This window comes from Moschus berezovskii, chromosome 25 (genome assembly GCF_049115385.1).
Source record: "Moschus berezovskii isolate FMDL1 chromosome 25, NW_MosBer_1.0, whole genome shotgun sequence".
Taxonomy (NCBI): Eukaryota; Metazoa; Chordata; class Mammalia; order Artiodactyla; family Moschidae; genus Moschus; species Moschus berezovskii.
Genome location: NC_142484.1, coordinates 50,091,131 through 50,107,578, shown reverse-complemented (window position 1 = coordinate 50,107,578; position 16,448 = coordinate 50,091,131). Strand labels below are relative to the sequence as shown.

Below are 16,448 nucleotides of genomic sequence, written 5' to 3'. Positions count from 1 at the left end.
ACATCCAATGCTATTTCTCAGTATTTGGATATCTGCATGAGACACGCACTCTTCAGAAAGTTGTGTGTACACGTTTCTGTTAACCAGCATGAGAGCCAGTGGAAATCGGCACACACATCCCTGGAGAGGTCTGTACCCTCGTTGCCATGGGATGCCCTCACCCAGCACAGGTGCCCATTGGTCCTCAGAACAAGACACAAATGCAGTTTGCTCAGCCACACTGACAGAGCATCACTCACACAGGGATCCCTTGAGAGAGGTAGAAACAGACTTCCAGTGGAAGCACCACAGATCTGGTCCCTGAGGTTCTAGGGATGTATCTGCACAGTGTGTTCACAGGGAAATACACTCACAGTTGAGAGTCTGACCACACACATCCATTGTTCACTGGTTCAACCGTGGTTTTAGTGCTTTCCTGAGAAATGCAGTTGGCTGTCGGTATTCATGGATGCAGACATAGAGGGCCAACAGTACTAAGCCATTTACTGCAAGAGACTTGAGCATTCTGATGCCCGTGAAGTTCCCGGAACCAGTCCTGGACTGTACTGATAAAGGCCTAAATAATCTAAAATTTGTTGGACTACTATTATCTTTAAAACAAATATTTAGTATGAATCAGACAGTGTCTGAAAAGCACACTGTTTTTTTTTTAAATGATAAAGCCAGAAAAGAAAAATTTAGGCATGGTTTTTAAAGTAGTTTTGGGATAGAGTTATAGATGGGGCATATGCATACATGTAAGAAAATCAACGTATTTTCATTGCCGCTTAAACTGCACATGCTGTGCTATTTTGGTGAGAAGGGGTAAATGCCTTCTGGTTTACTGCCTGGTGGGTCACAGGGAGCAGTGATGACCAGTGTGCCTGTCCGGGGGCTTTGGCAGTTTCTGAGGTTCAGGCCTCTCCCTGATCTGCAGCAAACGGACAGATGGGCCTTCTGCTCCCCTGACTGAAGTGGTGCTGAGCTTGACTGATGAAGTCGCTGGTCTGTTTCCTTTTCCTGAGCAAACCAAATTGAGCCCAGCCCCCTCTGCAGAATCAGCACCCGTTCTTCAGAGATCTGTTCTCTGATTCAGAGATTCAAAAGAAGGAATGTTCCCATGGGAGATGACTCATTGGTATGAAAAGCAAGCTTGGGAACTGATGTTAGCAGATGGTGAAGATGGATGGGCCGGTTAATAATTTATGAATCTAATAATCGTGTGATGCATTATTTTGATAATAAGAAACATATTAAAGCCTTAGTATTTATATAAGTTGCCTTGTACATTTAAAAACGGAAAAGTCATCTAGATTAGCCCTCTGCTTTAAGATCTCATCTTCACGATGGGGTGACACTCAGGTGAGGACAAGTGGGGAAGGTTAGCAGGAAGAGTTTATCCAATCTCATGGGCAGCTCAGGGCATCAGACAGATGAAGTCAGTTCTGAGAAGGCCAGGAAGTCAGGGCCACCGGAACTGAATCCATGGTGTTCACCCAAGCACTGCTTCTCGAGTAAAAGGTTTCTCTTTTGTCAGAATGATTTTCATGGTGTGTTGTGAAGGCAGTGGCCATGGATGACTGAGAACCTTGGAGAAGCCATGTAAACACTCTGGCTGCTGTTCTGAGGCATCGGTGTTTCAGATGAAAGTTTCCTGGCTCAGCAGAGGGGTGGCCAAGGACCTTCATGGCAGCAGGTGATGGTTAGACTGGATTCCTGTTTGTGTGTCATCTGCTGGTCTTCTTATGCTACTGTTTGTGTGAGCTGAGCACACAGCATGCTCCCTGATGATGGGAGGGCAGCAGGCTGTCTCCCTTGTATGAATGCAGTCAGGCTACTCTGTTCTTCCATTCATTCTTGGGAAGATGTCTAACCGGGTGTGTGTGTGCGTGTATGTGTGTGCTGGCAGTGCACGGCTGTGATCTGTGCCATACCCAGGAGTGCCAAATGCTCCTCTTGTGGCGGTCGAGCTTTGATCTCCACAAATTGTCCATTGGTGTATTCCCTGTAAACCACTTTCTTGTACTGAGAGCCGATCCAGTTTTCAGTGTGGTTCATGAATATATCTCCATGTCTGCAAATCAGAAGCAACAGGAATTAAAGTTGTTAGAGGGAAGAAAAACTTTGAGTGCTTCTGCATGATTTGGAGGTGTCGGCACTGGAGTAGTACTTCCAAAACCTGACTCTGATCAGGATATCCCTGGGGAGCTGGTCCTTTACATCAGACTTTGTGGAAGTGGGGCCAGGAATCTGCATTTGAAAGCATCTCTGGGGCTTTAGATGTGGCAGTCCAGTATTGGCCTACGGTCCACTCTTGGGCACCACTGCTCTAGAGCCCTGCTGGGACACAGAGAACAGACTTGTGGATGCAATGGGGGAAGGAGCTGCTGCTGCTGCTGCTGCTCAGTCGCTTCAGTCGTGTCCAACTCTGTGCGACCCCACAGACGGAAGCCCACCAGGCTCCCCCGTCCCTGGGATTCTCCAGGCAAGAGTGCTGGAGTGGGGTCCCACTGCCTTCTCCGAATGGGAGACGGAGAAGGCAGGACAAATTCAGCGAGTGTCACTGACACACATACACATCACCGTGTGTGAAATAGGGAGCTGATGCTGCATAACCAGCTGGCTGCTCTATAACACGGGGGGTTAGTTTGATGCTCTGTGATGGCCTGGAGGCACCAATGATGGGGAGAGAGCGGTGAGGGAGACTCGAGAGGGAGGCGATATATGTATACTTACAGCTGATTCATGTGCGGCAGAAAGCAACACAACATTGTAAAGCAATTAGTCTCAATTTAAAAGAAAACAAAACCCTGCTGGGTGCTGCATAGGGCCAGACTTAGTCAGAGACTCCTAAAGGCACTTTGAGATTACATTCTCCTGGGACCAACCAACCTCAGGAACATGTTCACCCATGCACATGCGCACACCCCACCACCGTGCATTCCTTCAGATTCCATATGTTGTTCTGTACCCTGCTATGTTTTTCCACGGTAAAGATCTCAAGAAAGTCTGTGGGTTGTGTATGGCGCATATGCGTGCGTGCAAAGTCTCTTCAGTCGGTTCTGCTCTTTTCGACCCTATGGACTGTAACTCACCAGGCTCCTCTGTCCATAGGATTCTCCAGGCAAGAACACTGGAGTGGGTTGCCATTTCCTTCTCCCTGGGAAGGGCTACCCATCCAGGCAACCCACTCCAGTATTCTTGCCTGGAGAATCCTGTGGACAGAGGAGCTTGGAGAGCTGCTGTCCATAGGGTCGCACAGAGTCAAACACGACTGAAGTGACTTAGCAAGCATGCATGCGTGCGTGCATAGGAGAAGGAAATGGCAACCCACTCCAGTGTTCTTGCTTGGAGAATCCCAGGGACGGGGGAACCTGGTGGGCTGCCGTCTATGGGGCTGCACAGAGTCAGACACAACTGAAGCAACTTAGCAGCAGCAGCCCTTCCCAAGGGATGTTCGCAACCAAGGGATCAAACCCAGGTCTCCCACATTGCAGGCATATTCTTTACTGTCTGAGCCACCAGGGAAGCCCAAGAATACTGGAGTGGGTAGCCTACCCCTTCTCCAGCGGATCTTCCCAACCCAGGGATTGAACCAGGGTGTCCTGCATTGCATGTGGGTTCTTTACCAGCTGAGCTACCAGGGAAACCTGGTGAATCTTTGAATGAATTTTAAATCATCCTACCCTTGAGGCAAATCTTTTAAAACTGAGGAGTGATTTTGTTTCTTCATTTATCCACAAGGTGGCACCATTATACTCTTTCCATGAGCCTGAACCCTCAAAACAGACCGAGTAAGAAAAACAGAACAGGCTATGATTCCTAATAGCTGGTGTAGAGGAGTTGGTGGGGGTCATAACCACAGAAGGTGCATGAGGGCTGGGGAACAGAGGGCAAGGGAAGTGTGATAATAAATATCAAAGAGGTACAGGGCATGAACGTCAGCATGGCATGGTGATGAGACCACGGATTTGTCCTTCAAAAAGGTCAGTGTTCAACTCCACCTCTGCCAGTGACTGAGTGAACCAGCCCTCACCTGCATACATGGGGCGGTGCCACCCAGACAGAAGCTGCTAACCCCAGGGAGGAGGCCTGCAGGCCTGCCCTCCAGAGAGTTCAGCCCTGAAGGCCCGGCCGGAGGGCACCCGTGCTCAGCAGCGCGCGAGGTCCTTGAGCCCGCGGATTCCTCTGTGTTCTGCACGGGCAGCGGCTCCACAGGAGGGCCAGCCTCGCGGACGCTCTGGGGACCAGGCCAACAAGGGGACCTGCCCTTCCTGCCCAGCCCAGGGCTCTCCGCTTTCCCCGCCCCTCGGGTGTCCCGGCCAGTGACCGCCGGCGGCCCCCCACCCCGCCCATCTGCAGCGCCCCCCAGCTCTGCGCAGCGGCCCTGCGTCTCCACATCGCGTCCCCCGGGTCCCCGGGAGGCGAGCCCCTGCGCTGACCTGCCCCGCGCTCGCTCAGACCCACGCGCGGGGCCCGCCAGCCTCTCGGAGACCACACTGGCTTCAGACCGCTCCCTCGGAGGGGGCCGGCGACTTCCCTAGGCTTTCGTGTTCCTGGGTGACATGTCTGTCCGCCAGGACAGGGCAGACAGCACCCGGGCCCTTTTAGGTTCCGCGTTTGCCGAATATCCATGCCCGTGTGCGAACCCACCCCGGAGACGGCGTTGGCTCGGCCTGTGGTACCTTTCCCCTCCTGCGTCCAAGTGCTGCTTTTCGAACTCCCAGTTTTTGTTAGGGGCATAATCCCATTCTACCTCTTCAGCGGCGATGTAAAAGGTTCTTATCGTCCCATAGGGCTGTTCAGGAGGGTCCTTATTGCCGCAGCTCCTGACCTCATATATCTGATGCATGCCTCTCGCCAAGTGGTGCAGGGTGGAGCCAAAGACCCTGAAGACGCCTGGAAGAGAAATGGCTTGGCGTTCAGAGCGATGCTTGAGCGTTTGCTTTTGGTTTGCTAGCAAACCTCCGTAATTATTACAAAATAACCGGTCAGGTGGATTTTTAAGATATCAACCCTCTATAGCATTTAAAAATAAGACCCTAAGAGGAATAAATTACTTGTAAATATATTTACGTATGGGGGAAAATACCATCTGAAATTCATCTGTCATGTCCAAAAACAAAAGAAACTTGTAAAGTTGCTGCCAAGAAATGATTTCTCTGGGTCTCCCCTATTGTACACACCTATTAGAGGATAGTCACTCCTGGAAAAATCATTGATATGTATCTTCTCCCAGCCCAGTTTAAAGGAACTAATTACTTGCCTAGACAAAGTTCAAATTAGGTCAATCTTCTGAAGTCATGGCTTTTGCCCTAAAGGTTTTCATAAGCTATAAGGTGCAATATACAAATAAACTATTACTCTTAAAGCTAAATGTATGTTTTTCATTAAGCCCTTGAGCAGAGGAGGGTCTCATTTCCAGTGGTAGGTCTACATCATGCCAGATGAAAAGGAAACAGAAACAGCAACCATCATATCTGACTGAGAACCATATGATTTTTTAAGCTGAATTTTCTAGATGCCTTGGCATCAGATATGCATATTTTAATTAAATTCACCATAAAATCATCATACAAAATCAAATTATTGGAAGATGTTAACTCAGGGAAATTATTGGATCAACAAATCTCCTCCAGTTGACTCTGTTCTCAGAGGTGAATGAGAGTGTGGGTCTCATTAACTATCTTCAGTGCACAGAGATAGCATCTATCGTGTCTAAATATTCCCAAATTATCCCTTCCGGATGAGCCCAAACCATTGGTTCATAGGGTACCCTAGCACGCTCAGGCAGAAACAGTGACCCTCTGTAAAAACAAAGAGAAGACTCTCCTGACAACAGAGGTGGCCAGACCTTCCCCTGCCTGTGCTGGTCTCCAGGCAGCCCACTATTTGTATGCTCATCATCCCTTCAACAGAGGAAGAATTTTCTTTTCTAAGAATAAAGAGGCGCTTAAAGCCTTGATTATGGTGATATGCTCACAGATGCATACCATTTCCACACTCATCAATTTACATGTATTAAATATACAGCTTTTTGTGTTTCAGTCATACATCAACAAAGTGGTTTTAAAAAGGAAAGATCGAAGAGGAAATGTCTGACTTCCAGCTGACAGGCTACTCTACCCATGTTTGGGCACTCCTTTCAGCTTAGAGGGTGGGGCGGCAATAGGTGAAATGACTCAGCTTTTCAGCACTCGCTGATTTATACTCACTGCCAAACATAAACGGGAAAGCATTGTCATGTAGCTCTTTAGAAGCCTGGAGGGCCCATGAGTAAGTAACCATGTCCCTAAAATTATTCCAGCCATCTCTAGCTTTGAATGCTCTTTCTATGGATTAAAACTATTTGGCTGTTTCCCTTTTGTCCCCTTTTTGGTCTTGAAGAGTGAATTTTTTAAAAGTAATTGTTCCAAAGGCATCCCTTGGGGTGATTCATAATTGATCAATCAATTAACATAGAAAGGTTGAATACTAGAAGCTTACAAGGCAAGGATGGAGCTCCTAGTCTGAGGCAGTTCTTTGGCAAATGTTTTGAAGCTCAAGCCTCTTTTTTTTTTTGCTTTTATTTATTATTTATTTTTAATCGATGTATTTTATTTGGTAGGTAAATCATGGAGACTTTTCCTCTCTCAAACAGATAACTGAATCATGGAGAAAAGATGCATTTACACTGACAGCAGCCAGAAGTGAATGTTGAGGCGGGGTTAGGTGGCTCCCAGGGTCCGTATGTTTTCTATATATGTCTTTCATGACTAAAAATTTTAGATTTGTCTCAGGTAGAAATGTTTAATGTGTAAAGAGGTGACGTAAGTCATATTTACTACTTGTTAATAGAAAAGAGTAGCTTTGAAGAGCTCTATCTGCTTTTCTCTTTGAATTTTTTTCCCTCAAGTCTCAAATTCTTAACCAGTGACAGAGAGTGGCATCTACAATGCAGTTCCAGTGTGACAGAAAGAAGTAAATACCGATTCATAAAGGAGACAGAGCAGGCAAGTACTTCTCTTGAGTAGCATACTGGTTTCATTTTAAGACCAATGAAAAAGTTGGTTTGGAGAAACACGTTGAATATCCACAGCATTTACTAGTCTTCTTTTTCATCAGAGAGTATATGTTGCCAAATATTACTCTTTATCTTTTATTAAAATGCCCCAGTGACCTAATTAACTTGTTAATCTCTAAGAGAAGGGATGGGTACTGGCACTTCGATGGGCTCTCCATGGACTCCGGATCCAACACAGCTTGCTTTCTGGGCACCCAAGAGAATGACAATAGGCAAGTCCCTGTTTGGACTCATCAAGAGACCACTATCAATCTCTTGAGAAGGGAGACAAGTTCACATCTACAACCTGGAAGCAACCACCAGGCTGCTCATGTCTGGTTGATGCTTCCGAGCAGCAACTAAAATGAAGTTTGTGTTTAAAGAGAATAAACAAGCAAACAAAAGTACTCTTTCTTGGAGCTGAACTGTTCATGGATATAAATCAAGAGCATTCTCCTAGAATTTGTGAGGCCAGGTCATTTAGAGGACTCCTGCTTCTGCTTTCTGGATGTTATTAGATGCTTTTCCTCTGTCCTTCACATTATGTGTTTGAAATACAATAGTTAGGATTCTCTGATTCTACTCAAGGCTCTGTTTCCTTCTGCACCCCCAGAAATGCCCAGATTCAACCAGTTTCTTCTGGGGGAAGACCCTAAGAATACCTGCCTGAAGATAGGAATCTGGTCACCTGAGCTGGCCCTGTCAAGTTTACCTGCACGGTCTGGCTGCATGAATGCCGTTGTGGAGACATGCGGAAACAGCGCCAGAGAGTCCCGGTGAGTCCCTCGTAGGTGGATGGTGTTCCCTTGAAAATAAACTCCATGCATGTCCGTGTCGGTGCCCATTCCAATCAGATGCCAGGAGACTCTATCCATTTTGCACATGGTTAGGCCTGGCTGGTTGCCATTCATATAGCCATTAATAGCTAAATGGAAGGAAAAGGAGAGCAGAGCCCACTATTATTTTGTAGATGTGCTGAAAACACATCACCTTAGTGGAGGATTATCAGTGCATATGGAGGCAGTGGTGTTCAAGTTAAAAATTTACAGAAGATCCTATTATCAGAGAATAAAGAGTACTAGGAAAAACTCAGGTGGTATATCAAATTTAAATGGAGACTGAAATTAATAATAAATAATGAAAATACACTAAAACTGTGAAACTGTTCTATATAACAATGTATACACAGGACATGAATTCTAAGAATTAATAAGAAATAAACAGGTTGTTTTCTGAAGCAATTTTTTTCTGACAAAATTATTTGATAGCATTATATCATATCCTTCATTTCATATTTTGGTTTGGAGATTATAAAGAGTATCATCCTTGAAAAAATATTTACAGATTTCATGAATTTCCCCAAAGTCTTTTTTTTAAACTCTTGATATGGAAGTCATTTTCTTTTCAGGCTCTTATCCTGTCATCTCCCTTGTTAAGTGTCTTTTCCTCAGTTATTCATTTAATTCTGTCACATCCTCATTTGCCAATGGCTTTGCATTTCATTCTAGAAGTTATCAGACATCCCTTCAATGATTTTATGGATCTTGCATCACTTGAAAGACTTGCAATTGATTGACATTATATTTGCATGTCAAAGCAGTGAAGAGGGATTTGAGGAGTGGGGAAGGGACACTAAGTTTTAAGAGGTTCAGTCAGTCAGTTCAGTTGCTCAGTCGTGTCCGACTCTTTGCGACCCCACGAATCACAGCACGCCAGGCCTCCCTGTCCATCACCAACTCCCAGAGTTCACCCAAACTCATGTGCGTCGAGTCAGTGATGCCATCCAGCCATCTCATCCTTTGTCATCCCCTTCTCCTGCCCTCAATCTCTCCCAGCATCAGACTCTTTTCCAGTGAGTCAACTCTTCGCATGAGGTGGCCAAAGTATTGGGGTTTCAGGTTTAGCATCAGTCCCTCCAATGAATGGGGTCGCGGAGAGTCGGACACGACTGAGCAACTGAACTGAACTGAACTCCAATGAACACCCAGGACTGATCTCCTTTAGGATGGACTGGTTGGATCTCCTTGCAGTCCAATGGACTCTCAAGAATCTTCTCCAGCACCACAGTTCAAAAGCATCAATTCTTCGGTGCTCAACTTTCTTCACAGTCCAACTCTCACATCCATACATGACCAGTAGAAAAACCATAGCCTTGACTAGATGGACCTTTGTTGGCAAAGTAATGTCTCTGCTTTTTAATATGCTATCTAGGTAGGTCATAACTTTGCTTCCAAGGAGTAAGTGTCTTTTAATTTCATGCTGCAATCACCATCTGCGGTGATTTTGGAGGCCCCCAAAAATAAAGTTTGACACTGTTTCCACTGTTTCCCCATCTATTTTCCATGAAGTGATGGGACCAGATGCCATGATCTTAGTTTTCTGAATGTTGAGCTTTAAGCCAACTTTTTCACTCTTTTCTTTCCTTTCATCAAGAGGCTTTTAGTTCGTTTTCAGTTTCTGCCATAAGGGTGGTGTCATCTGCATATCTGAGGTTATTGATATTTCTCGCGGCAACCCTGATTCCAGCTTGTGGTTCTTCCAGGCCAGCGTTCCTCATGATGTACTCTGCATAGAAGTTAAATAAGCAGGGTGACAATATATAACCTTGACGTACTCCTTTTCCTATTTGGAACCAGTCTGTTGTTCCATGCCCAGTTCTAACTGTTGCTTCCTAACCTGCATATAGGTTTCTCAAGAGGCAGGTCAGGTGGTCTGGGATTCCCATCTCTTTCAGAATTTTCCACAGTTTATTGTGATCCACACAGTCAAAGGCTTTGGCACAGTCAATAAAGCAGAAATAGATGTTTTTCTGGAACTCTCTTGCTTTTGCCATGATCCAGCGGATGTTGGCAATTTGATCTCTGGTTCCTCTGCCTTTTCTAAAACCAGCTTGAACATCTGGAAGTTCACAGTTCACATATTGCTGAAGCCTGGCTTGGAGAATTTTAAGCATGACTTTACTAGAGTGTGAGATGAGTGCAATTGTACGGTAGTTTGAGCATTCTTTGGCATTGCCTTTCTTTGGGATTGGAATGAAAACTGACCTTTTCCAGTCCTGTGGCCACTGTTGTGTTTTCCAAATTTGGTGGCATATTGAGTGCAACACTTTCACTGCATCATCTTTCAGGATTTGAAATAGCTCAACTGGAATTGCATCACCTCCACTAGCTTTGTTCACAGTGATGCTTTCTAAGTCTCACTTGACTTCACATTCCAGGATGTCTGACTGTAGGTGAGTGATCACACCATCATGATTATTTAAGAGGTTAGTCCTTGAATAAATAATTTTGCCTTATGATAATTTTGATTTTCCAACCTCAGTAAAATAACTGACAAGACTTTGAATAATGATCACTTAGATATGAAAAGTCTTTGTACCTCCAGAAGTGCAAACTGCTTTTCTCTTTGACATCAACCTCAATTCACTACAGCGGCTACATGCGCCCCCTCTGGGGGATGACTGCTATGACTGAGTACACTGAGGGGCGACTGCACCTAACTGCGTCTCAGGCTTGATGTCCCAGAGAGAGACACCCCCACTCCACTCCTCCTACGGCCCGTCCACCACACACGTAAATGGTCTCCTGTTAGAATCTCATTGTCAAGTAAAATTACCTTTTGTTTCTTTATCTGTTGAATGAGTGGTGTTTGGTAATTTTACTCAAATATCTGGAATTATTAGCAGAAGTTCCAATAAGGCCTGGAGCTGCTGAGAAGAATATCACACTTTCTGAAGGAAATCTTTGACCATACTGTTGCAAATAAACTGTCTTGTCCATTGAATGTTAGAGATGTCATTGTAAATTTTTTTTAATTTATTTATTTTAACTGGAAGCTAAATACTTGACAATATTGTGGTGGTTTTGCCATACATTGACATGAATCAGCCATGGGTGTACATGTGTTCCCCATCCTGAATCCCCCTCCGACCTCCTCTCTATCTCATTGTAAATTGTCGTGCTAACAATTTAGTCCTTAGCTGGCTGGTAGAGAATTCTCTGTTGCCCAGGAACTCCAGTTTAACACTTCTCTTTCCTGGGAACTCCCTGGTGATCCAGCAGTTAGGATTCCACATTCTCACTGCTGGAGGCCCAGGTCAGGGAATTAAGATACCACAAAGCTGTGTGGCATGCCCTCACTCCCTCCAGAAAAGCCTCTTTTTCTGGAACATTCATTCATTCATTTATACAGTCAACAAGCAGATTGGAACATAGACTGTATAACACGAGCAATGCAAACACTGTATGCCATGTAAGGCATTTTCTCTTTGGTATTGTGGCCAACTTTCTCCTACTCATGCAAGCAAGACTGGAGACAAAATTTAATTTATGATTAACGTGAAGCTTAAACTAAATACATAATTTCCTTGAATTTTGCCTTAAACATGACATATTCTGCAGGTTTAAAATATACAGATGTATTTCAAATTGCCAAACCAGCAAGGGACTGGATTTGACATGATCCATTAGGTTGCTTTCTGTTTTCTATATATAGGCTTCTCTGTATATAGATCCCTTTTGCAGCTTTTCCATTAAGGAATTGCTACGTTTCCTAATTTATAGCTTAGTTTACCTTTATATGGGCTATTAGAAAGGTTGGGAACCAATTTTGTCTTTAGTTATAACAAATTATTGTTGTAGAAGATGATGTTGGAAGTGCATTAATCCTTGTTTTCCATTGGTCCAAGAAGGGGTTCAGTTGCAACAGAGCATACGATACCACAGAATTCTGAGCTGGTGCTGTGGGTCACTTGGAGCCTTGAACATTTTTAGGCTTCCATGGGAGAAAGAGAGACATTCTTTTGCACTTCTTTAGGAGAGAAGGGGAAGGCTATTTCACTATTTTCTCATAATGTTTTAAAAGCAATAAATAGATGCTATGCTTGGTCTTAAAACAAGGTCTGTTATCTTGCCATGTTTGCTTTAGGCATTGAAATAAATTTTTATTGAAACATATTTGATTTATAATATTATATTAGTTTTAAGTGTATAACATGGTGACTCAATATGTTTATAGATTATACTCCATTTAAAGTTAATATAAAATAATGGCAATATTTCCATATGTTGTATAGTATACCCTTGTAGCTTATTTATTTTATTCATAGCAGTTTTTTTTCTTAATCCCATAGCCTTATCTTACCCCTTTTCACCCTTTCCTCTCCCCACCGATAACCATTAGTTTGTTCTCTGTATCTGTGATTCTGTTTTTTCATTGTTGTTGTGTATATTCATTTGTTCTATTTTTTAGATTCCACATATAAAGTGAAAGCATACAATATTTGTCTTTCTCTGTCTGACTAATTTCACTAAGCATAATATTCTCTAGTTCCATCCATGTTGTTGCAGATGGCAGAATTTCATTCCTTTTTTGTGTCTGAGTTTTATTCCTTATATATATATATGTATATGTATGTATGTATGTATACATACATGAACATTGGGCTGCATGCATCATTTTGAATTAGTGGTTTTGGGGTTTTTGTTTCCAGAACTGAAATTGTTGGGTCATATGGTAGTTCTAGTTTTATTTTTCTGAGATACTTCCATTTGTTTTTCACAATGGCTGCACCAACTTACATTTCCACCAATTGTGTATAAGGGTCCCCTTTTCTCCACATCCTCTCTAACATTTGCTGTTTGTGTTCTTTTTGATGATAGCTATCCTGACGTGAGCTGATATCTCATTGTGGTTTCGATTTGCATTTCTCTGATGGAGCAATGTTGTTGAGCATCTTTTCAGGTGCCTGTTGGTTGGCCATCTGCATTTCCTCTTTGGAAAAAATGTCTCCTCAGTTCTTCTGCCCCATTTTTTAAAAATTTTAATTGGAGGCTAATTACTTTACAATATTTTATTGGTTTTAATCATATTGTTTGTTTCTTTGATCTTGAGTTGTACAAGTTGTTTATATTTGTTGACTATTAATCTCTTGTCAGGCATATCATTTGCAAACATTTTCTCCCATTCAGTAGGTTGTTTTTTCATTTTGTTGATGGTTTCCTTTGCTGTGCACAAGCTTTTCAATTTAATTAGATCTCATTTGCTTATTTTTACTTTTTTTTCTTTAGAAGACAGATCCAAAAAACTATTGCTGGGATTTATGTCAAAGAGTGTTCTGCCTCTGTTTTGCTCTGGGAGTTTCACAGTATCCAGTCTTACATTTAGATCTTTAATTCATTTTATTTTTGTATACTGGTGTTAGAGAATCTTCTAATTTCATTCTTTTACGTGTAGTTGTCCAGTTTTCCCTGAAACATTTATTGTAGAGACTGTCTTTTCTCCTTTCTATATTCTTGCCTCCTTTGTCATAGAGTAATTTACAGAAGCACATGGGTTTATTTTTAGCCTATTCTGTTCCATTGATCTGTGTCTGGGTTTGTGCCAGTGCCAAACTATTTTGATTACTATGCTAAGCCACTTCAGTCATGTCCAACTCTTTGCGACCCTATGGACTGTAGCCCTCCAGGCTCCTCTATCCATGGGATTCTCCAGGCAAGAATACTGGAGTAAATTGCTTTACCCTCCTCTGGGAATCTTCCCAACCCAGGGATCGAATGCTGTGTCCCTTATGTCTCCTGCATTGGCAGGCAGATTCTTTACCACTAGCACCCGGGAAGCCCCTTGATTATCTGCAGTCAGTCAGCATTGAGTCCTTCAGCTTTGTTCTTTCTCAAGATTCGTTTGGCTTTTTGGGGTCTTCTGTATTTCTATACAAATTTTAAAAGTAATTGTTTTAGTTCTGTGAAAAATGCCCTTGATATTTTGATAGGGATTGCATTGAATCGGTAGATTGCCTTGAGCAGAATGGTCATTTAAAAATATTGATTCCTTCAATATAGTAAAAATGAATATACTACCCAAAGCAATCTATAGATTCAATGCAATCCCTATCAAGCTACCAACGGTATTTTTCACAGAACTAGAACAAATAATTTCACAATTTGTATGGAAATACAAAAAAACCCGTCAAATAGCCAAAGCAATCTTGAGAAAGAAGAATGGAACTGGGGGAATCAACCTGCCGGACTTCAGTCTCTACTACAAAGCCACAGTCATCAAGACAGTATGAAACTGGCACAAAGACAGAAATATAGATCAATGGAACAGAATAGAAAGCCCAGAGATAAATCCACGCACCTATGGACACCTTACCTTTGACAAAGGAGGCAAGAATATACAATGGAGAAAAGACAATCTCTTTAACAAGTGGTGCTGGGAAAACTGGTCAACCACTTGTAAGAGAATGAAACTAGATCATTTTCTAACACCATACACAAAAATAAACTCAAAATGGATTAAAGATCTAAATGTAAGACCAGAAACTCCTAGAGGAGAACATAGGCAAAACACTCTTGGACATAAATCACAGCAGGATCCTCCATGACCCACCTCCCAGAATATTGGAAGTAAAAGCAAAAATAAGCAAATGGGATCTAATTAAAATTAAAAGCTTCTGCACAACAAAGGAAACTATAAGCAAGGTGAAAAGACAGCCTTCAGAATGGGAGAAAATAATAGCAAACGAAGCAACTGACAAAGAATTAATCTCAAAAATATACAACCAACTCCTGAAGCTCAATCCAGAAAAATAAACGACCCAATCAAAAAGTGGGCCAAAGAACTAAACAGACATTTCTCCAAAGAAGACATAAAGATGGCTAACAAACACATGAAAAGATGTTCAATATCACTCATTATCAGGGAAATGCAAATCAAAACCACAATGAGGTACCATTTCACGCCAGTCAGAATGGCTGCTATCCAAAAGTCTACAAGCAATAAATGCTGGAGAGGGTGTGGAGAAAGGGGAACCCTCTTACACTGTTGGTGGGAATGCAAACTAGTACAGCCACTATGGAGAACAGTGTGGAGATTCCTTAAAAAACTGGAAATAGAACTGCCATATGACCCAGCAATCCCACTTCTGGGCATACACTCTGAGGAAACCAGAACTGAAAGAGCCACGTGTACTCCAATGTTCATCACAGCACTGTTTATAATAGCCAGGACATGGAAGCAACCGAGATGTCCATCGGCAGAAGAATGGATAAGAAATCTTTGGTACATATACACAATGGAATATTACTCAGCAATTAAAAAGAATACATTTGAATCAGTTCTAATGAGGGATGAAACTGGAGCCTATTATACAGAATGAAGTAAGCCAGAAAGAAAACACCAATACAGGATACTAAAGTACATATATGGAATTTAGAAAGATGGTAATGATAACCCTGTATGCAAGACAGCAAAAGAGACACAGATGTATAGAACAGTCTTTTGGACTCTGTGGGAGAAGGCGAGGGTGGGATGATATGGGAGAATGGCATTGAAACATGTATATTATCGTATGTGAAACGAATCGCCAGTCCAGGTTTGATGCATGATACAGGATGCTCAGGACTGGTGCACTGGGATGACCCAGAGGGATGGGATGCGGAGGGAGACAGGAGTGGGGTTCAAGATGGGGAACACATGTATACCCGGGGCAGATTCATGTCAATGCATGGCAAAACCAATACAATATTATAAAGTGAAAAAACAAATAAAACTGAAAACAAAAAACCAAAAACAAACAAACAAAAATATTGATTCTTCCTATCCAAGATCACAGTATATCTTTGTCATCTGTTTTCGTCTTTTCCATCTTCAGTTTCCTTCATCAATGTCATATAGTTTTCTGAGTACAAGTCCTTTGCCTCTCAAGATAGGTTTATTCCCAGGTCTTTTATTCTTTTTGATGAGATGGTAAGTGAGATTGTCTTCTTAATTTCTCTTTCTTATAATGCACTGTTAGTGTGTATAAATGCAAGAGATTTCTGTATATTAATTTTGTATTTTGCAGCCTTCCTAAATTCATTGATGAGCTCTAGTAGTTTTCTGGTGACTTCATTAGGATTTTCTGTGTATTGTATGCCACCTGAAAACAGTAATAGTTTTACTTCTCCCTTTCCAATTTGGATGACTTATGTCCTTTTCTTTGGATTACTGTGACTTAGACTTCCATCATTACGTTGAATAAAATTGGCAAGAGTGGGTATCCTTGTCTTGTTCCTAATCTTAGAGGACCTGCTTTCCGCTTTTCACCATTGAGTATAATGTTGGCTGTGGATTTGTCACAGTTGGCTTTTATTATATTAAGGTATGTTCCCTCTATGCCCACTTTCTGGAGAATTTTTTATCAAAAATGGGTGGTGAACTTTGTCAAAAGCTTTTTCTGGATCTACTGAGAGGACCATACTGTTTTTACTCTTCAGCGTGTTAATGTGGTAGACCACATTGATTGTTTTGTGGGTATTAAAAAATCCTTGCATCCCTGAGATAAATTCTACTTGATCATCGTACATTATCCTTTTAATGCATTATTAAATTCAGTTGGTTAATATTTTGTTGGGGATTTTTGCATCTATGTTCACCAGTGATTTTG

At 42.5% G+C, this 16,448-nt stretch overlaps 2 protein-coding genes across 7 annotated transcripts in view; one reads left to right on the top strand and one right to left on the bottom strand.

The window, feature by feature from the left end:
• Positions 1–16,448, top strand: part of LOC148773936 (ferroxidase HEPHL1-like) — a 226,320-nt gene that overhangs the window by 128,294 nt on the left and 81,578 nt on the right. The window lies entirely within an intron of this gene.
• LOC129557794 (liprin-alpha-1-like) overlaps positions 1–16,448 on the bottom strand; it is a 74,334-nt gene that overhangs the window by 39,998 nt on the left and 17,888 nt on the right. The window contains exons 8-9 of the mRNA XM_088832468.1: positions 7,734–7,946; positions 4,736–4,878 (exon numbers count right to left, since the gene is read on the bottom strand). Of these exons, the coding sequence (XP_088688594.1) occupies positions 4,736–4,878; positions 7,734–7,946 (356 nt within the window). The remainder of the gene's footprint in view (positions 1–4,735; positions 4,879–7,733; positions 7,947–16,448) is intronic.